Source organism: Elaeis guineensis, chromosome 13 (genome assembly GCF_000442705.2).
Source record: "Elaeis guineensis isolate ETL-2024a chromosome 13, EG11, whole genome shotgun sequence".
NCBI lineage: Eukaryota > Viridiplantae > Streptophyta > Magnoliopsida > Arecales > Arecaceae > Elaeis > Elaeis guineensis.
In genome coordinates, this window is record NC_026005.2 from 9,227,580 (window position 1) to 9,250,416 (window position 22,837).

General features: G+C 41.9%; 3 protein-coding genes across 3 annotated transcripts; 2 read left to right on the forward strand and 1 right to left on the reverse strand.

The window, feature by feature from the left end:
- Positions 1 to 157: 157 nt before the first annotated feature.
- Positions 158 to 5,451, reverse strand: LOC105056732 (pentatricopeptide repeat-containing protein OGR1, mitochondrial). The gene has a single exon (XM_073247630.1). The coding sequence runs from the start codon at positions 2,709 to 2,711 to the stop codon at positions 969 to 971; it is 1,743 nt and encodes a 580-aa protein (XP_073103731.1). The 5' UTR covers positions 2,712 to 5,451; the 3' UTR covers positions 158 to 968.
- A 6,162-nt stretch (positions 5,452 to 11,613) lies between these two features.
- Positions 11,614 to 12,246, forward strand: LOC105056733 (uncharacterized). Its single transcript, XM_010939041.1, has one exon. The coding sequence runs from the start codon at positions 11,614 to 11,616 to the stop codon at positions 12,244 to 12,246; it is 633 nt and encodes a 210-aa protein (XP_010937343.1).
- A 7,746-nt stretch (positions 12,247 to 19,992) lies between these two features.
- On the forward strand, positions 19,993 to 22,805 carry LOC105056540 (uncharacterized). Its single transcript, XM_010938760.3, has 5 exons — positions 19,993 to 20,239; positions 20,437 to 20,486; positions 21,677 to 21,800; positions 21,881 to 21,985; positions 22,108 to 22,805. The coding sequence occupies exons 1-5, from the start codon at positions 20,062 to 20,064 to the stop codon at positions 22,725 to 22,727; spliced, it is 1,077 nt and encodes a 358-aa protein (XP_010937062.1). The 5' UTR covers positions 19,993 to 20,061; the 3' UTR covers positions 22,728 to 22,805.
- The last annotated feature ends 32 nt before the right edge of the window (positions 22,806 to 22,837 follow it).

Below are 22,837 nucleotides of genomic sequence, written 5' to 3' on the forward strand. Positions count from 1 at the left end.
TATAAGGTTTTCATATTGTTCCCTGTTCTGATAGTCTCAATTTACTGCTGTTGATGCACAAATCTCAGAGTTTCTGCTGTTCTTGGGCTGCTACTTCTCTGCATATTTCCTCTAACTCAAGCTTTCATCTATCTTGGTTGTCGTTTTTAAACGGCTATTATGCAAATGTTCAGGTTTCATAACTGTTTTGGGTGTTACATGTTTTCAACTTTGTTACTGAACTCTTGTTTGTACATGCTATCCTAGTATAAATAAAGTTTCTCCCTTTACCACAAAAAGAAAAAAAAAAAAGAAGAAGCTTGATTATGTGTTGACTGTTGGTTAACTTTCTAGACATGCAGGAAAATATTCCAAGGAATACCGTGAATCACATCTCTTTGGAATAAATATTTCCGGTCTCCAAAAAACTTTATTGTGAAGACGCGGCAGCTCCCAGCCTGGGGTTCTCTTTTCTCTTGGTAGGCTTCTAACTTTGCTGACTGCAGTTTCCTGCCGAGCTGCACCTCACCAGACTTAACGGATCATGCATCCGCTACTGTCAAAAGTCACTTTTGGCAAGCCAATTAGCAGCTTGATTAGCTTCTGTGGTCTCGAGTTGCATGAGATTTGACTGAGAGAAGATCCTGAGAGAAAGCAGGAAGGTCGACCTACTCAAACCAGTTTCCAGTTTAATGCCTCTGAACTTATTCCAGTGCTGTCGTGGAGCAGTACAGGTACACTGTTGTGTTGCTGTGGTACATGTAGGATATCTCATCAAGATCCAGCATCCTGTATTGCTTTCGTCATGCAACACTCCACCGGTCTGATTCTAGGTTCGATCATTGTAGTCCATTGAAAGTGGTTCCTTAAATTGGAAGAGGCATCATCATCCATGCTGCATGTCCAATCTCTCTTCATACTAGTGGCTCCAACCGAATGACGAGCATCATCATCCATCGAGAATGTCAAATGGCTCTCCCAGGATCTCATCACCAATAATCCCCGCACGAACAATCCCCACCTTCAAACCGGTGGAACCTTGCCAGATCCCTCACAACGATCACCCGGTCATACGCCCTCGATATCAGCTTTGCCACAGTATGACAGTCCCCACATATTCTAAGGTTCTTCATCACCTGTATTGGTGTACCGACAGGCGTGCTGATCAAGCCAAATGCCACAGCCAGCTTCTCACTATGCTGATACAACGCGTTTTCCTTGTCCTCCTCTCCAATATCATGCAGCACGTTACTGGTATCCGGCACGTATCCCAAAGCCTTGATCCTCGCCCCGATCTCATCCAACGATCGGTATATCTCCCTCCACCTCTCGTGCTCCTTATCACCATTGTAAAACGTATGCACCACGCCTTCAATCTCCGTCATGCTAATCCCCGGTATCTTCTTAACGTCGTTGCTCTTCATGGTCTCACGGACTCTTCCAACATCGGACCACCGTCTATTGGCCGCATAGACATTGGACAGCAGTACGTAGTTCCCACAACCGTTGGATCCCATCTCGAAGAGCTTCTGCGACACGCGTTCGGCCAGATCGACGTCCCCTTGGATCCGGCACGCCCCGAGCAACGTCTGCCACAGAACCATGTCCGGCGCGAATGTCATGGATTCGATCACGCCGTAAGCCTCCGTCAACCGCCCGGCCCGGCCCAGCAGATCGACCACCGAACCGTAGTGCTTCATGTTGGGCCGGATCCGCATGGAGCGGAACACGCGGAGGCCTTCATCTACCAGACCGGCGTGGGTGCACCCGCATAGGACGGCGAGGTACGAGACCGCATCCGGCTCGAGTTCGGTGGAGCGGAGCATTTCGTCGAACAGGTGGAGCGCCTCGGCCCCGCGGCCGTGCAGAGCGAGGCCCATTATAATGGCGTTGTAGGAGACGAGGGTCTTCTCCGGGGACGCGCGGAAGATGGCGGCGGCGCGGTCGACGGCGCCGCACTTGGCGTACATGTCGACGAGGGCGTTACGGACGCGGACGTCGGCGTCGAGGCCGCGGACGCGGGCGTAGTCGTGGACGGCGGCGCCGTCGCGGAGGGAGCCGAGCTGGGCGCAGGCGGAGAGGACGGCGATGATGGTGCCGTCGTTGGGGGCGGGGTCGAAGGGATCGGGAGAGGAAGAGAGGCGGCGGAAGAGGGCGAGGGCGTCGGGCGGTCGGTCGGAGAGGGCGAGGCCTGAGATGAGGGCGTTCCAGGTGGCGATGTCGCGGAGGGGCATCTCGGAGAAGATCTGGTGGGCGGAGGGGAGGTCGGGGGCCTTGGCATAGGCGTCGAGGAGGGTGGTGGCGAGGCGGACGTCGGCGGCGAGACCGAGGCGGAGGAGGAGGGAGTGGAGCTGGCGGGTGGGGTGGATGGCGGAGAGGCGAGCAGCGGCGCGGATGGCGAAGGAGAGGGTGAGGGCGTCGGGGCGAGGGGGGGAGAGGGGGAGCATCTCGCGGAAGAAGAGGAGGAGGGCAGAGGCGGGGTCGGGGCCGGCGGCGAGGCCGCGGATGGCAGCGTTCCAGTCGTTGGTGGTGGCGGCGGGGCGGGGGGTGGAGCGGAACATGGCGAGGGCGTAGTGGAGATCGCCGAATGATGCGACGGCGCAGAGCTCGACGAGACGGGAGCGGAGGGAGGCGGAGAGGGAGAAGAGGCCGGTGACGAGGAGGTGGGCGTGGAGCTGTTTGATGTGGGAGAGGTTGGAGCATCGCTGGAGGAGGGAGTCCAGGTGGGCCATGGGATGGTGGGTGGAATCGAGTCGCAGCGGCAGTGAGAGGAACCGGAAGGGATTATAAATGGGCTTGATTTGAGTGGGGCTCAAGCAGGATATAATCCAAACAAACTAATAAAGGTAACCAAGACTGGCCTTGATTTTGGATTTCTTTTATTGATTTAATTGGGTCCAGGATTTATGTTCAAATATCCAATAATTCTCTAAGAAATATAAGATTATGATTTCCTGCAAAATGTTATTCTTCTTGATATAACAAAAGAATGGTCATTGTTCATTTGTTTGCTGACTTCTTCTGCATGGACTCATCTGTTTAGGAACAGATATTGGTTGTTATAATGGTCCTAATGACACGTTACATGTAGATCTAGTGAAATAATAACCTGTTTTCTATCTCAAATTTTTAAATGTATATATATATTTTTGACTTTAGCTGACATACAAATATGAAACTTAAAATATTAATGTACCGTGGCGAGGATTCTTTTCTTTTCTTCTTTAAGCAACAATAATGCTGCAAAAGGGTCGGGTCAAATGTTCGGCCTGGCTTGCTTTTCTGCATCCGGTTGCGCACAAATGAGATGTAATCCATTTGAAAAAGTTATATAATACGTGGATTAGTTGGGTCTAAGATGAGTCATATATTTAGTGACTGACCCAACGTAATCAGCCCAATTCAGCTCAACCCAAAGTATCCCTTTTTCTGGGATTACAAACCCCTCCACTCACTCAAGATTTGCAGTTGGGGTATTGATTTTTTTTGGTTCATAGACAAAAGGTTTATAAAGAATGAATTGCATTTTTATAGAACATGATGTCAATAGCATTTTTCATTGACACCCTTAATTTATTCCTTTTAATTTGTTGTTCATGCTACTACTCATATCCCTTCTATACATGGAACATTTAACTTGAATCTAGGCCTCAGTTGATCCAACCTAAAGTCGAACATATGGCATTGGATTTGGATAATCCTTGACCCATCATGACCCAAATAACCAGCTGAGCGAAGGCTTGAACCGTATCAACCTAGTTAGATAGTCCCCGTTTGAGGTCTAAAGTCAATACCCAAAAGGAAACCGGAACAGGTTTGGATTGTCCTAGATCTAGTTGGGACCTAGCCCCCCTTTGCAAGGCTACTCAACTTGTATTGCCATGCTCTGTGGGATATGTTACATTTGTTCCAATTTGGGTTGTGAATTTTTGCCGGACATATGATTATTTGGAGTTAAATAATATTGTTCTTTTTGATTTTTCTAGTTGGTGCCATGTAAGGAGGAATTGATTCGTTTTATTACCCACACACACAAAAACAAAAATCTAGGGAATGCACCATCCAAGATTTAAACTCAGATCGTCCGTCAGGATGAAGAGTCTAGTTACTGAGGCATTGCATAATTCACTAACTAAAATGAATAATGGAATGGAAGATGACAATTATTATTCTTATAGTAGAACATATTTTAAATAATATTTTTTGTTTAAATGTAATTATGATGGCCTTAATTTGAAACTGTGTATAACTGCTTATATAATATCATATGTCCTCCCTTTACATCAGTAATTACTAACAGCATATAAGAAACATATTTTTCTAATATATTTTTTAAGAAAATTAATGCAAAAGGATAACAAAATTATTTTATGCTTAAATAATTATTCATTAACATTGTCAGCCAAAAATCAAATGGAAGGGATATCATTGCAAAAACGAAATGTTTGAATGTTATATATGCAAATAATGGTTTTTGGAAAGTAAACATAAAATAATTCATTTTGGACACACACACACACACGCATATCTTAAACTCAAATCTATTGTAATTCTAGCACATAGTGGTCTTGGCTGATTTACTGTATAGCTTATATTAGAAATTCACAACATGCCGTCACATGGTACTGGATTTAGTTGAATCTGATTGAAGATTCTTTTCTTCATTTCAACAATATTCCGAAACTGACTTTTTTTTTTTCTATTAAATAACTAAAAAAAATTCAATTGAATTATGAACCTATTAAAACATTCATCTTGTCATAAAAAATCAAATGAACAAAGACATGCGCGACAAAGATCATTCAAACCAATATTTTATGCAAATTTGTCATCATGCAAATAGAAACTGCTGTCAAGAAGCTATAGCCTGTAGCCGCATGATGAAAGTATAAGGCGAACAAGGTAGCACACAAGGGCTCTAAGAATCATATGCAAATAGAAAATTCAAACCCTTGTTGAGCTTTCCCTAAAGATCTTACGCTGATTGAATGAACCTTTGGGAAAATTAGCCCAGTACTGCAGAGCTTGTAAGCAGACCATCAAGTGACACATGTAGTTTCCCAAACCACTTCAGTAAAGTTTGGTCCTCCTACCAGAGACAGCTAATGAAGTTTCTGGGGGAACTCCAGGGAACAGCCAACCACATCCCCATAAGCTGTGCCTTAACAGAGCCCCATGGCATAGGCCTCAGCAACAACACCTAATTGGTATGTTGGTCATCACCCGGAGTTCCCCCAAACACTTCAGCATTTCTCAGGGCTTAGCCAGGCTACCCTACTGAAGTGGATGGGGGAACTCTAGGGGACACCTAACCTTTCTTACACCAGCTGGCTTCAGGAATGCTACTTTCAAGGGCTACTTATAATCGGATAAGGGGTTCCAAAGGTCGGGGGCACTGGCCACATTCATTGAACCTAGACGCCTTCCCGTCCTATGCATGTAGGAAAGGGGAATAAACCTTAGTGGACGTCACAGCTACCCTTCTTGCTGTATCTCTATCCAATGATGCCATGCCATAATACCCTCAGCCATGAGAGGTGGGGGCTCTCAGCTCTCTTCTACTCCTCCTCGAACCCTTACCTTGACCGTAAAAACCAACGGTGTATCATCGTGACACGCCAGCATTCAAGCATGATCTTCTGGGTGATCTTGGACCGCCGGTTTGTTTTTATCTGATGAAAGGAATGTGCATCACTTCAAGTGGATCGATAACATCGAGCACTTGGCGATAAGGAGTACTCGCTGGGAGGCCAAGCCTTTTTGTGGGAAGGGTTGGCATCTCTGAGAGACCGACATATAGATAAAAAGGGACATGGGAGACCCATACAGTTCCCACCACCAGGATGAAGTAAAGGCACTCATATGGATTCCCTTCCTTCCACATGAACTGAAAATGGGCCTCGGTTCAATGTATCCAGGCTAGTTCACTTGTGTGAACTACAAGAAAAGCAATGGAGAAAAATATTATAAATGGGGAGCAGGGGTGGTGTTCTCCAACACAAGCTGGTAAAGCTTGAGGGAATGGGGCAAGCTAGGGTATGAGACTTGTGAGTTTCTTAAACCTCTTATAATATGGGGCTTTCCTCATAGTTTTTTTCCCAGGGATAAGCCAAGTCAGCAAGTTGGGTGTCCCCTGGAGTTCCCTCAGGCACTTCATTAGGGCTGGTCCCCTGTTGGGGAGCCAAAATCTACTGAAGTGTTTGGGGGAACTCCGGGCGCCACTTAACATGACAAATTCTGGAACTATGTGAAGGAGCATTTGATGGGTTAAGTAGCTGGAGAAGTGCAATCAGGCAAGTTGGCTGTCCCCTGGAGTTCCCTCAGACACTTCATCAGGGCTCTCTCTTCACTGGAGGGGAGCATGAACTCTACTGAAGTGTTTGGGGGAACTCTAGGTGTAACCCAACGTATCTAACAGACTAACACGGAGTTTCGAAGCTATTGATGGGCTGATAAGATCGCCTTGAAGGTCCATTAAACACGTTTTGCTTCTATGGAGGTAGCCCGATGGGCCAAATGGTTGCTCTTTTGGTTCCCAGGTGTTCCATTATATCATTAGCATCATAATCATTTATCCCTCCCTCCCTCTCTCTCTCTCTCTCTCTCTCTCTCTCACACACACACACACACACACACGCACATGTATAGCTCATAAATAATGAACTACACAATAATGGTTGCCTTTCCCTAAACATCCATAACCCTCTAAATCCAAGTGAGCCCTAAGTTGTTGCAAAATGATATTAGAGGAGATCTGACCTATATAGCCCATATACACTAGGAGATATTACAACACGGACAAATTTAGTTTGATCATAGTATTTATTATTGGATTTATGGTATTTATGATTGGATCTGAATGGATTTGAATCTTTAATCTGATTAGAATGTCAGAACCTAAACGAGAAAAATATATGAAGATCTGTATAGATATGTTTAGATCTATATTGATTATATACTTTATAAATTTAAATAATATATTTTTCACAATCTTTTTAAATAAGGTACTGGATTGTTATACTTTACCAACTTGGTAAATTGATACTTAAGAACTAAAAATAGATTGACAATAACTCAAAATCTAGACCACAGATCCATAGAGGGATTAAGACTACATTGAGCAAGCTTCAACATGCTAAGTGGACACTACATTTTCAGCTCTCATATGGTTGTCTCTGTTTTATTTCACACGAGGTGATCTCGTGATTACTTTTTTTCTAGGTGGGCTTTGCTTACCTTTCAATCAAAAAAAAAAAGAAAAAGAAAAAGAAATTCATGATTACTTTTGAACACATTTATGTATTATCAGCTGCATTTTTGCAGGACATGGTTGGGTACAGGACAAATATGAGCCAGCATGCGTTTTGTTAGCTTGTTGATTAGTAAATGAGTGGAGCTTGGGCTGAACTTTTTGTACTTGAAAATAAATTACCAAGCTTGACTTATCTTCATCTGGTTTTATTTCAGTTCGAATAACTTGGAATTCATTATATAATTATCATTATAGTAGATATATATTTTGAGTAAATAACCTGTGTAATATATTAATAAAAGGCTCTATAAATTATTAAAGGATATGTATTGGAACTTAATCTAAAAGCTGAATGACTTCCAATGGCTTAAGAGGTTTAAGTCCAAAATGAGGATGCCCAATTCACTGCCTCAATTTTCCTTCTCCTCTCACTCTCTCCCTACCTTTCTGGCTCTTACTACCATTGACCACTACTTCACTTTTCTATCTTATTCTCTGTTTGGTATGAAGGATAAATTAAAGGAAGGATGGATAAGAAAGAGGATGGATGGATCTTCTATTCATTCTTTCATATATTTGGTGAAACATGCAATGATGGATAGAAATAATTTCCTCCTTTGTTTGATATACAAGGATTGAAAAAGAAGATAGATGATATTTATATAATATTTTTATTATTAGACTAGTTTTTAATAAAAATATTATTATTATCAATTTATAATACTTATTTATATGAAAGAAGTAAACAATATAGAAACTTATAATTATTATAATCTATAATTATATAAAAATTATATAAATATTTAATTTAATTTAACTTAATTTAATAAATAATTTAATAAATTAATTATTAATGAAATGATTATATATCAATTATATACATAACTAATTAATTTAAAATTTAATTTAAATAGTTAATTAATATTATATAAATAGCTAATTAAAAATAGTAAATAAAAATAGAGAAATAGAAGATAATTCTAATTATTTAAATTATTGATATTATGTACTAAATTAAAATAATAAAATTTTATATATATATATATATATATATATATATATATATATATATATATAAGATTAAGAAATATTATAGTTTTGTCAAACAATTAATTAGGGGTAATTTTATTAATATAAAAGTTCATCCATCAATGTTCTATCCATCATTCGCATCTTTTTATTTGGGATAATGCAAATTGATGGGTCATGTTGGATGGACCATCTTTCTTTTTCATCCTTCTTTTCTTTATTTTTTTGAACCGGTAGATAGAGGCTTTTCATCTTTTTTTTTTAAGTTTTTGAATCAAACGACGGATAGAAGTCATCAATCATTTCAACTTTATCTATTTATCCTCTCACGATCCCAACCATATATAGAATTAATGTCTCATCTTTGCCATTGTTACTCCCTTATTATCTCTCTCAATTGCCTCTTTGTTTCAAACCCCAATGATACGAGTTTTTTTTGTAGACCTTGGTATCTCGACATCCTCTCTTAGAACCTACCAGTTCTACCACGTCTCTGCTCTCTGCTCACCTCTCGGGTTTTCAAGCTCCTCTCTTCAAGATCCTGGTACTTCAAGTTCCTTTCTTCGAGATATAGTGACCCATCTTAGGTCTCCGTACTTTGAAAAACCCATTCTGAGACTTGCTTCGAGACCTCTTTTGAGGAAGCGTCGAAGATGATGACACCTTGTATCCAGAATTCTAGCAGGTCGATTCTAGCATACAGCAAGTATGACAGAAGCTGAGCGGGCCAAGCCTAGCTGAGTATAAATCTTTGATCCAACCATCTAAATAGATTCTAAATTTTTTATTTATAAATATTTTAAATTAATATAAAATTTAAATATTTGAGAGTACGAATGAAGGGCAGATGAATTTGCTGCATTGATTTTTTAGATCTAAATAAAATTTGCACAAAAGATAACATCCTTTTGCCAAATATAAAGTTGCTCATAGTTGCTAGGCATAAGATGTTTCCATTCATAGATGAGTGTAGCGGCTACAACCAAATTCTATTTAATATAACTTGATATATGGTAGATGATTAATTTCATTTGGACTCATTTCCATGCTAATCTAAACAAGAAAAGTTGAGAGATAGCTTTTCATTTGATTCAGAATTCTGAAGAGTTCAACCCTAGTGGGACTAGGAGTCTCTATCAATAAAAAGAAGCTTGGGATATAAGATATATATTTAAGCTTATTTTACACTATTCTTCTCTTTTTTATATTATTCTCAATTATTTTATCTAAGGGTGTAAATGAGTCGAGTCGTTCATGAGCTATTCGAGCTTGACTTGACTCAATTATTATCGAGTTCGAGTAGTTCGAATAATTTTTCGAATCAAATTCGAATAGCAAGATATTTGGAGCTCAAAAACTGATGAGTCTATTCAAATTTTTATATATTTTTAATTATATTAATTTTTATTTATAATATATATATATATATTAATTATTAGTAGATTAAGATTCGATTTTAAGTTCAAACTCAAGCTCAAGGATGGTTCGATTGATATTCGAGTCAAATTGAATTGATCTCGATTGAGTTTCGAACATAAATATTTTAAGTCGAATTGAACTCTCACTACCAACTATTCAACACGGTTCGACTCAATTTCGCTCGATTCAATTGCATTTCCAGTCTTATCCCACTTTAAATTATGTATAGATTGACCAACACTCCACAGGCCTTCACTATCACCAGACCAGCACGTAGGCTGTGAGGTTAGAAAAGCTTGGAGAGTCTTAGATGGCAAGCTGGCCTCCAGGGAAAGAAAATACTATTTGATTGACAAAAACTGGAAAGCTTGCGACAAAATAGTAGTCACATCATGCATGTGCGTCTTGAATTTTTTTTTATTTTTTAAGAGGGAGAATGGTCTGTCCACCCTTTAACCCTCTAGATCCATAAAAATTTCAATCCAGAACAATGTATACTAAAGCAGAGGGCATGATCACTGAGACAAGCCCCAGCTGTCACCCATCATGGTCACTGGTAATAATAGCTTGGGTCAAATCAAGTTTAGTTTGAGAAAGGAGTTTAGGAATTGGGAGGAGCGGCGGTCGAAACAAATATATAAAAACAAATATATAAAAGGAGATGTGAGAGGAGCCCATCTGATCGCTTGCTCTCCTATGTTTTTTAGTTAGGGGAGCATCATATGCACACATTACCATCTTTGTTGATACATGATTTGCGATTGCCAGCGATAGCGGCCAGAAACCAATTCTTAGTTTGTTCCCTATAGTTTTCTCTCTGTTTGGTTTGATATACTAGAATTTGACAAATTGATAAAACATTATTCTTTCAGGAATTAATATGTTTTAATCCTATTTTCAAAATAGTGGGTATGTTGGGTAACAGGATATATAAAATTACTAACTTAGGTGTTAAACCAGGGCAACAAATTATTATTGGTTAGACCTATTTGATCAATGCAATCATCTCCATTATCGACCTAATCATCATACCCAATGTAGTATTTGAAGAGTCAATCAACTGATAATTAATGACATCAAAACAATTTGTTCCTCCTGTTCCTACTTTATGTGTCTAAGTTAAACATGTCATTGGAAAGTAGAGGGCAAATCCCTCGTCGAACTTTGGTCTGGAACACTTCTCTAAAGAGGTTGCTCCGATGAGAAGTGAGGTCTGGGTTCAAAATTTTCCTAACAATTTTATTCTACAAACATTATATATTGTAGTTCTCCTTTTAACATTCTTGGTTGTATTCATTTCATATTCTCATAAAAATGGAAGGACTTGCAACCCCTATCTTTTCGTTAAAAATAAAAGGTCCTCCTTCTAACAGTAAGTTTCTTACTGAATCAATGAGAATGGTCTCTCTTTTGATGAACTTTGTACTGGAGTGAAGGCCTCTAGATCACCTAACTGTCATGCCTTTCTCAGTGGGGACTTCAAATTTAATGCAAAATCGAAATGTCTAAGAGCAGGAGAACTACAAACAAAGGTGAGGATGACAAACAGGATAGGACGATTGGGACAGTCTTACATGGTAGGCTCTCGAGAATATAATGAAAATACTATTCAACTTTGAGGGAAAAAAAAAAATGAAAAGCTAGTCGAAGAAAACCGGGAGTGAAAGGTGATGATTAGAGCCGAGATCCCCTCGTTGTTCTCGTGAGACCATTTTGCTCTGATGTTTGTGCTTTAAGATTCGGACTGCTTCTCTTCCGGGGGTGATCATCGGCATCCTTATTATTTGCCGGAGCTGGCAAGGAGGTGGATGATGGCACAGGAGTTGCGAGTTAGTTCTCGAGTCCTGAAGGGCGGCAATCGATTGGAGACGAGATGGAAAGGAGCATTACAAGGGAGATCGGTGTGGGTTTCTCCAGATCCGTCGCTGGAGTAGATGGCAAAGCTAATCAGATGGTTTTCGGAGGTTGTCAAGGCCCCGACAGAGGCCCTCCGGGAGCGAACGGAGCAGTGGGCGGCCACTGTGATGGTTGCAAGGAGCTTGGGACGATGTGTTTCGCTGGAGCTGGTGGTCAGGGACTTCTGGCTCCGGAGAGGGGTTAAGGGGGAAATTGCTCCGTATGGCCTGGAGAGGGGATTGCTCCTCTTTCGGTTCGAGGTGACGGAGGAACGTGATCTCGTCCTCCAACGGCCTTGGACTGCAGCTGGACAGGCTCTTGCCCTCGAATTATGGAGGCTGGGATTCTTTCCGGTGGAGGGGGCGATTACGACGGCACTTCTCTGGGTTCGTCTCCCTTGGCTCCCGGTGGAGTTCTGGGATGAGGAGGCACTGCAGGAGGTATTGCGGCTTGTCGGAGAATTGGTCTCCATGGATGAGTGCACGGCGAAGATGCGTCGGTTGGAGTTTGCAAAGGTGTGCATTCGGATTGACCTCGGCCATCCTCTGCTGTTAGGGGTGCTCGTTGAGGGGCCATCTGGCCTGTTTTGGCAGCATTTCGTCTATGAGAGTGTTGAAGGTGTTTACCTCCAATGTGGACTTTTTCATCCACTAGAGGAGTGTTGCCGATAGGGGAGAGGTGTTGTGGTGGTGGGGTTGGTTTCGGAGAATGTCCTCCGGACGGAGGTGCCGGTGGGGGGCAAGGGGACAATTGGGCCCCCACTCAGACCTTGACTAATGGCGGTGCGTCGGCAGGAATTGGGAAGTGACACTGGGGCAGGCGGGAGGAAGCAGGAGATCGGATCATCCCGCCCCATGTCAACGGTGAGTCAACCCAGGCCGGGGTCTGACTCAGTCCGGGCGAGTTCATTATCTGACACCGATGGTTAGAGTCAACCATCCAAAATGATGCGGAGGAGATCTTCTGGCTATGCGTGCCCGGGGCCATCGGTCAGAAGAATGACGGGGAACTTGGAGAAGCATGCCGAGGGCGATGGCTCGAACCCTTTTGCCCCATTGGCTAGCCCTACGTTGGTGGGTACAGGTGGTCACGTGAGTGTGCTAGGCACTCTGGGAGGTTCTGCAGGTGGCCCGGCCCATCCAAAGATGGGTCTGGTGGATCATAGGGGGCGCGCGATGGGCAAGCCCAAGTGGCTCAACCCTCTGACTTTGAAGTAGGCAGGGCTCCAACTAAGCTTTCTAACTAGGAGTTGGGCTTGGATGGCCCCAAAAAATTTGTGACAAGGAAGTCCAAGTCCAAGGGCAAGTCTGTAGCCTCCTCATCCATGGATCTGGAGGCACTGATGCGATCTAAGGGCCTTGCTGTCTTCACCTTTTTGGCCAGGACCCTGATGGATGCGATGCAAGGCCCACTCGAGGATGGTGGTGGGTGTCGGGAGCCCGGTGCCTTTGTGATGGCAGGGGTGTCGGAGCGGAGGCCTGAGGATGAGATGGAGGGTACCCCCTGGTGGTGCGGCAGTTGAGGGCCAGATGCACATGGAGGCACCAGATGTCAACCAGGGCTCCTCTCATAAGGTTGTGGTGGCTAGACTCATGCAGGCCAGCCACGATGAGGGGATGACCATGGTGACGGTGGATTCGTTTCATTATGGGGCTGGGGTGGATTCTCTGGACGAGGGGATGCGAGTGAAAATCCCCTTCCCAGTGAGTCTTCTCCATAAGGATCCTGCTCTGAAATTATCGGAGGATGGGAAAGCCCTACTTTCGATCGACCTTCAGCCGTTAACTCCAGCAGCATAGTCCTGATATTTGTGTGCTGAGTGAGACCTATCTTTCTAGAGTAGGTCTGGTCCAGGCTAGATGGAGGATCGTTAGGACCTGGAGCTACTATGCTGTGGAGTCTCAAGGCCTTTCGGGAGGCATCCTGATGATGTGGAGGTGTGGTTTGGTCCGTATGGATGTGTTCCATAAATGTGAGTAGTAGGTTATATTAGTCAACACGGATCAATCTGGGAGGCCCTGGCTCCTTTTCGGTATCTATGTGAGCACTGAGTATAGGGATCGGAGAGTGCTCTGGGTGGAGATATCCAGACTCCTGATGCAGGGTCTGCCCTCCCTTGTGGCTGGAGACTTCAACTATATTGTGGGCTTCCATGAGAAGCATGGCAGCAGGCTGTGGGAGGACAGTGTTGAGTCTCGAGAGTTTAGAGCTTTCATTAGTAGAACGGGACAGATTGATCTCAGTTTCACTGGTCCAAGGTTCACTTGGTGCAACAATCGACATGGATTAGCTCGAATTTGAGGGAGAATTGATCGGACGCTTGCATTTGTTGAGTGGATTTAACGATTTTCGGGATATTGTGTTCAGCACCCGTCGGACGGCCTGGACCAGCTCAAGGCCTCCTTTCGGTTCGAGAAGTTCTGACCTTTCATCCGAGGTCATGGGACTTGATTCGAGAGGTGTGGAGGATGCCGATCCATAGATATGTGAGGTACAGGATGATCCACAGGTTGGAGCTAGCTAGACGCAGACTTTTTAGATGAAACTACTTTGAGGTAGGGGATATATTTCGATGGATCGAGCTGGTCGAGATGGATATTATGGAGTTGCAGCAGAGGGAGGATCAGGAGGGGGACCTTCATGAGCTAGAGATGGGGAGGTAAGCTCTCCGAACATCACTCTCTTCTGAGGCAACGGAGACCTTTTGGAGGCAGAAGTCCAGAGTCCAATGGATTTAGTAGGGGGACCAGAATATCAGATTTTTTCATTAGTTTACCATGATTCGGAGGTCCACCAACTGTATTAGACAGTTGCGGAGGAACATGGTAGTGTCGTGGATGATAGTGGCGGGATTCATGCTGAGATGTTTCAGTTCTTCAGGGGTCGGTGGATGGCATCACTAGGAGAAGACTATCCCATTCTGGGTGCTCAGCCGACGATTTGTGTCTTCGCTTGGGAGAATGATGTTCTGACCAACCCGATATCTTCTGAGGAGGTGTGTGAGGCCCTTTGATTTCTTGAAGAGGATAAGGCCTCGAGGCCTAATGGTTTTCCACCACTGCTCTTCCGTCGTTACTGGTCGATCATCCGGGAGGAGGTGGTGCAAGTGGCCTTCGAGTCTAGAGGTATTCCAATGGAGTGGAAACGGATCCTGATCACCCTCATTCCGAAGCGGCCTGATGCTTCGATCCCTGAGCACTGCAGACCTATCAGTCTTTGCATCACTCTTTACTGACAATGTTATGTTGGCCCAGGAGTTCATACATGACTTTCAGAGAGCTTCATGTCATGCAGCCTCATGACGATCAAGCTGGATATGGAGCGGACGTATGATCGAATGAGCTGATCTTTCTTTTGGTGGATGCTCCAGGAGCTGGGCTTCGGGGAGGAGTGGATTGGCTAGATTATGGACTGCATTGTGGCCTCAAGCTTCGCCATCCTTGTCAATAGCACCCCGACGGACTTCTTTCACTCATCCATTGGCTTTCGCCAAGGTTGTCTTCTATCTCCCTACTTGTTCATTTTATGCGCTGATGTCTTATCCAAAGTGTTGAGGGCTGCGGTCCAGAGGCAGGCCCTAGAGCCATATTGGCCTGCCTCTGGTGCTCAAACTCTCTTGCACCTCCTCTTTGTAGATGATTGCTTTCTCATCGAACGTGCCTCGACTCAGAATGCGGAGTGCTTTGCTGTTATTGTACGGGCCTACTATCGGTCATCTAGTCAATGGGTCAACATTTAGAAATCTGCTGTTTTCTTCAGCTCGAGGACTAAGCCCTAGAGGAGGCTCGCGATTAGGGAGAGCCTGGAGATTCAAGAGCAGACTGAGATATTGACCTACCTCGATGTTTCGATCATTGGGCACCACTTACGGCGGGATGGGTGTAGACCTCTGGAGCAAAGGATCCAGGAGCAGATCCAAGGCTGGCAAGCCAACACCCTGTCTTTCATGGGTAGGATGACTTTGGTGAGATCGGTGCTGTGCTTTATTTTGATGTACCTTTTGGGCAACACGATCGTGCCGCTTGCTTGCATCAGAGGGATGGAGCAATAGCTTTGCAACTTCTTGTGGGGTTCCGGGAGCGATCGTCATCGAGTTCATATGCTTTCCTGAGAGATGGTGTGCCAACCTGTGTAGGATGGTGGCTTGGGGATCCATTCCTTGCTAACGAGAAGGGAGGTTTTGATTGTCAGGCATGTGGCCTGATTCCTGATCCAGCCTGATTGTTTGTGGAGTAGGATGATGAAAGCCCGATACGATGAGTGGAGCTATGGCACCTCTGTCCAGGCGGCCCAGAGCTACTATTTCATCTAGAAGAAGATTTGTGCTTGAGGGCCTGACGTTATACACCAGATCAGATATCTCGTCAGAGATGGGCGCTCGATGGAGGTGACCCAGGATGCCTGGATTTCTAGCACTCCTCTTTCTCGCTAGTTGATCTTTTTCAGCTATGAGGTAGAAGACCACATGAGGGTGTCTGACCTCATTACTGATGATGGAGCGAGCTGGAAAGCTCAGAAGATCACTCATCTTTTGGGGGCCCTCTTGCTGAGCGGATCCTTACTATTCCAATTTCGGTGTACCCCAATTTGGATGTGAGGGTCTGGGGTTGTTCCTACTATCTGAAGGTTTTCTTGAGGGATCTTTTCCAGTTGTATGGTCCGATGCTGATCAGGAGGATCGAGGCTGCTTGGATATGGAGAGTGACCGCTCATCCTAGGGTACGGGCCTTTCTCTAGAAGCTTGCCTCGAACCGGCTTTCCACTCGGGCTCTCCTTAGGGATAGGGGTATAGAGATTCCCACCCTATGTTCGGTGTGTGGTGTGGAGGAGTCTATGGAGCACGCCATTCTGCGCTGTCTACGCTGAGAGCCATCTAGAGACAGGTGGGTGCCTATCCATGGGAGTGAGCACTGATTCATGGCTGGTGTCTTTCCTTGACTTGATTCGTCACAGCGTGACTGATGGGCTGACTGTTATGGGTGGTCGGATGGCTTATATCACCTACCACATTTGGTTTTCTAGGAACAGTCATATTTTTGACAGTGAGGTGATCTCTACTCGACGGGTGTTGGAGAGAGCTGTCTGTCTTGCTCAGGAGTATTACCGGTTTGATATGGCCACTCCGACCCTTGACAACCCCGGTCCCTAGAGCTCCCTGGCTGCCTTGGGAGCGACCCACAGGATTTTCTCTGTCTTGGGAGCCCCCTCTCCTGGGGTTTGTCAATATGCATTTTGATAGTAGTGTCAGGGATGGGAGAGGCGGTGCAGAGATCGTCATCCGTGGTCCTGATGCTAGGCTTTTGACGGCTGGTGGCTGCCACCTGGTTTAGCCTTCTGTCCCAAGTGCGGAGTTTTATGCCGCCTGGGCCGGTGTCACTTTTGCTAGCCAACAGCTTCATGCAAAGAGGATTTGCCTCGAGGGTGATTCTGCTACGGTTATTGCTTGGATCCAGGGAGGTGGAGGGCAGCTCGAGGTTCATCCATTTATTCGAAATATCTGGACCTTCCTCCGTCAAGCTGATGCGGTTAATATTTGATATATTTAACGGAAGGCGAACATTACGACAGATTAGGTGGCGGCCTTTATTGCAGATCATACCGCTAATTAAATTTGGAGATCGGACGATGATTGTCCGTCGGTTCTGTAAAATTTTATATATCTTGATCTTTTGGATTGTTTTTGTATTAGATTGGTGTGATCGTCTGTCTGTATTAAAAAAAAAAAAAAGATGATCGAAGCTTCAGGCATACAGTACAATTCAAAGATAATTTCAATTATAATGATCTTGGATATGGTCTATCTAGTGGGCAGAACTTAATCAATTTGATTAAACATAAATTAATGAAAAGCTATGCTAGCCATCGTATCTAGGATATTATTAAGTGAGAGTATGGAGATTGCAGTGGGCAAGAAGGATCAGTAAATTCTGATATCATGGGAAGATTCTATTGAAAAATTTGGCATTCAAATGGATAGATCTAAAAATATATAAGCCCCATAAGACTTCTTAATAAGTAATTATTATCGTTGATGTTGAGTAAAAGCGTCTTTCGCGCCACCGCATGCACTTTTATGTGCCGTCAACTATTAAAATCACTTGTTGTAATAGTTTTGGACAATCGTAGGTTCTCCATAGAAGAAGTAATTAATGCTCGATGTACCTGAGGTTGACAATCAAAAGCGTAAATGTTAACATGAGTGTTCATAATTATTAGTACTAGTGTTCAGTAGTGCAGCAAAAATATTGTTGCATGAACCTACTCGGTCAATGATACCATCTGCCTTGTTAATATGATTGGATAGGTTCGTACCCATGTGATATTTAAAAAATAATAATTTTTTTATTTTTTATTTTTATTTTGGATAGAAAGGAAAAAAAAAATATATGTTATCTCATTTTTTAAATATTCTATACATTTGTTAATCCTGTATTTTGTAAGTTATTACAGTATCTCCCTTCAATCTTTCAATTTAGAAAAAAATCTCATTATCGGTGCTATATAATTTATTATTAAAAATTAAATAATTAATATAATTTTATTAAATTATTTTAAAATAAAATAAAAAATATAAACTGTTACGATATCTTCTATCAATTTTACAATTTGAAGAAAAGTTCGTCATCGAAACAACACGATATATTATTTGAAGTTAGATTGTTCATATAATTTTATTAAATTATTTTAAAATAAAATAAAATTTATAAATTTAAAATAATTTAATGATTAAAATATTTTAATTTTAATTTTAATTTTTTTAATTTTATTTTTATAACGATCGTACAACATCCGCAGGCGACTTCTGACCATCATCGGTGAAGAAAAAGAGAGGGAAAATAAGATAAAGAGAGTAGAAGGAGAAGAAGATGTGGGTGACCGTGCCATGGGATGGAGGATTTTTTTGTTAAATTTTTTTTTTGTTTCCTTCTTGCTGAAAAAGTTTTGTTAGGAAGCTCTCACGATATAAAATATTTAGAAAACTCATGGTATGGAGCGTTTCTTTGAATAGTAGGAGGTACCTTTTTGAAGTATTATGAATTTATTTCTTTATTTTTTTTCTTAAATACCTATTCTCGTTAGTTTGTTTTGTTCCTTGAATCTTTTTCTCCATCTCCGGGAGGAGAAGCAAACGAAGCTGTTGCAAGCTAGAAGTATTAAAATTCTAGAGTACGTTCATTTCCTTGATCTTTTTCAAATGAATGACGAGTCTTTCATTTTTTATTTTTTTTTTTTTCTGTTTTAAAAAAAATGCTGGTGGTGATTTTATTACATTTGCCGAGATAACTTGTTTCTGATACTTTTCAATGATCCTATGCTTTGCTGCAGGAAATGCAGGATATCGGATGGTGCTTATTCTCTTCTACATTCTTCAGGCACTATTGGTCAAGTATGTAATATTCAATTAACAATACTTGAATTGGTTTTGACATTAGAAATAATTTACACAATTAGGTTATGAGTTGGCTTTAAAACTTAGTTTGTTGCATTGGTTAATTGTGATGTAGGTAGGCTAAGACTACAAAGGAAAAACGCAGGGGAGCTGTCCAACTTTCCAAAGCTGGTATAGATGTGCCCGAGGACATTTCACTATTTATAAGGAACAATCAGAATGTTTCTGATGAGAATGAAGTCACTGGGAAGCTTGATCACCAAAGCCACCCAGAAAATGTCAGTTGTGATAATAGTGTTTGAAGCATAAAAAAGAAGTATGCCTTTCCATAAAGATGAAGAAACTCTGGTTCTTTTTTTTTTTTTTTTTGCCAATGATGGCCGGGGGGTAACCACCGACGGTTGTATAGTCATTATAAGAAAGATGATTGAAAAAAAAAGATGAAGTTAATATTAAGAGAATTAGAGAAATAGATAAAGTCATCGTTAAGATTTAGATATTTAATCATTATTTTATTTTAAATTTATATTAAATTTTATTTTAAAATAATTTAATAAAATTATATTAACTCATTCAATTCCAAATAATATGTTATGTGGTATCGGTGGTGAATTTTTTATCAAATTAAAAGGTTGATGGAGGATATTGCAATAATACGTAAATATAGGGTTGGAATTGATAAAATTAGAGGTGCATACAAATACTTACAAATAGAGTTAAAATATAAGATATTATTTATTTATTTATTTATAATTTTTTTTTTATCCTCTCCGGCACTAGAACGTGGGGGGCCAATTTCAATCTAATGAATTTATTTGAAATGCATGAGTACTGTTAGCTACTGTACGATTTGCAACTGGAATATAATTTTTCTTCAGGAAAATTCAACAACCCTACGGCTTCTAGACTGACGACTTTTTCCCGGACGAGACAAATCCTCTGAGAAGAATAATGCGACAAACCGCTTCAAGCCTTCAACTTTGCAATATCTGAGCCGTACCTGGATTTTTTTTTATCTCTCTCTCTCTCCCCACTCTATATTTATATGACCACCGGTCTATGACTTCCCTGTCGGCATTCTCTTCTTCTGGGAGCCATGGCCAGACCTCCATTGGTTCTCTTCCTCTCTCTTCTGGCCTTGGCTTTGCTGAGTGCTTCCACTGCCAGCCCAAGGAAAATGGTGGGGTTTTATGAGCTCAAGAAGGGGGATTTCTGTGTGAAGGTTACCAACTGGGGTGCCACCATTGTCTCTGTCGTTCTTCCTGACTCAAAAGGTCTGGATTCATGTTGGTTGTTGCTCTTACAAAGCCTCTAAAAGTTTGAAATTTTCTTTTTCTTTTTCTTTCGTATGGCCTCTAAAAGCTTGAGCTTTTCGTTTTCTTTTTCTTTGTCCTGGATCTATCTGTGCATAAGTTTTCTTTTTTCTTGACTTTTCGATGTAATTTTCTGATTTTTCCTCTTTCTTCTGCAGGGAATCTAGCTGATGTTGTTCTTGGTTTTGATGGACTTGGCCCATATATTGTAAGATTAATAGATCTCTGCCCTTGATTGTTTCTTTTTATCAATAAAGTTTCTATTCCACAATGCCTGTAGCCTTGATGCTGGCTCTGTTATTGATTAAGGTAGAGATCAGGGTCCTGTCTCTTTCTTTCCTGTAACTTCTTTTTTTCTAACATTTCATTTTCTTTTCCTCGCTTTTTTTTTTTTTTCTTCATTTAAAGGCTGGCAGTTAGAGGAATTTTAAGTGATATAGCTTGAAGATTATTTTGGTTCCCAGTTTCTTCACCCTGCTGCACTTCTCTTATTTATCAGCTTAGGGAACAAACACGAAATTAAGATTTTATGAAAAAAATAAAAAGATGAATATATTTATTTGAATTTATAACTCAGGAATCCCCATTTTAGTGTGACATATGGAGAACGCAAATGTATGAAATTGGTGGGCGGATTAATTGGTCACAGCATCCATGGTAGCCATGCCAAGGAATTGACACTGTTTAGTTGATATTTTAAGAGGCGGGAAGCTGATTCCTTGGTACAACTGCCAAAGGTTGTCAAGCAAGTCAAGTGTTTGCTGGAAGTCATAACATATGTTGAAGAGTTAGCTGTATTTTAGCTTATCATATTGGATTGCTATATTTTATTCCATATTGCAGTATATTTGAATAGTATATACTCTCAAACTTCATTGCTGAAATCAAGTTAGATCATTTTTAAAAGTAATGGCATGTGAATGTGGCTTTCCAGCTACAGAGTGCCTCACTGTTCTTGCTTTTAAGAGGACACAATATATATATATATATATATATACATATTGTTGATTATGATCAGATCATTCACATGGTTTCCAATATTTTACTTATCATATGTTTGATTATACCCCTATGAGAATGAATGGTAAAGGATTTCACTGAACCAGCTAAACCCATGTGCTTGAACTAATTGATTTTTGTCAGATATGAGTTGATGTCGGTGATGATATGATAAGTGCTTGCCATGGAACTCAATATTTGTTTTTTTTTTTTGAATTTATTCTTGAAACCTAGTTGGTCTTGAAATTAATATATGGACCATTATGTGCTATCAATCATTTAAACTCTTCCTTCTAATTTTTAGAAGTTACCATCTCATTTGACATCTGTTGATTCTGTTAAACATGATAACACTATCAATTCCCTTTCTAATGAAACTACTATTGACTTTGTTTTCAGAACAATAGTGCATATTTTGGAGCATTGGTCGGGCGTGTCGGTAACAGAATCTCTGGAGCACGATTTGTTCTAAATGGGAAGGCATATAGATTATATGCTAACGATGGAAACAACTCACTTCATGGTATCCCTTTCCTTCCCTGCATTATCATCATGTAGCTTACCACATCTGCTGGAGCAATTTCCTATGTATTTTAATTTCAGGTGGGCACAGAGGTTTCAGTCATGTCATTTGGACTGTAAAAGAGAAGGTAGATGGTGAATTTCCCTACATCACATTGTACTATCATAGTTTTGATGGGGAACAAGGTATCCACTTCTTGTTGTCTCATCTTTAAACAACTAAGACATGAATCATTTGTTGTGTCAAACGACAGATGCTCTCACCCTTTCTGTATGTTAACTACAACTCTTTTTGTCAACTACAACAGGTTTTCCTGGTGATCTAGATGTCTATGTGACCTATAAGATTTCGGGGGCCTATGAATTAAGTGTGGCCATGGATGCAAAGCCTGGAAACAAGGCCACCCCTGTGAACCTGCTGCAGCACACCTATTGGAACCTGGGTGGCCATAACAGCGGCACAATCCTATCGAACACGGTCCAGATCTTTGCATCTCATGTCACACCAACTGATAGCCACCTCATTCCAACTGGCGAGATCAGATCGGTTTCCGGGACCCCGTACGACTTCCTGAAGCCTATGATTGTTGGGAGCCGCATCAACGAGTTAACTGGTGGATATGACATTAACTATGTTCTTGATTCACCGATGGACGGTCACGGGATGAGGAAGGTGGCGGTCGTGAAGGATGGTGGCTCAGGGAGGGCATTCGAGCTGTGGTCGAACCAGCCAGGGGTGCAATTTTACACCAGCAACTTTTTGAAGGATGTCAAGGGAAAGGGTGGCTTTGTTTATGGTCAGCATGCTGCTCTGTGCCTTGAGACACAAGGGTTTCCAGATGCTGTGAACCATCCCAACTTTCCATCCATAATTGTGAATCCTGGGGAGGTTTACAAACATTACATGTTGTTCAAGTTCTCCTTCTAACAATTTTCTCAAAGAAAGAATAAAGGTTGCAGTAATAAGTGCAACTGCTGGCAACCGAGGTCTGTTCTCTGTTTTTCATGACAGAATCTTTTGCCCTTAATAATGCAAGT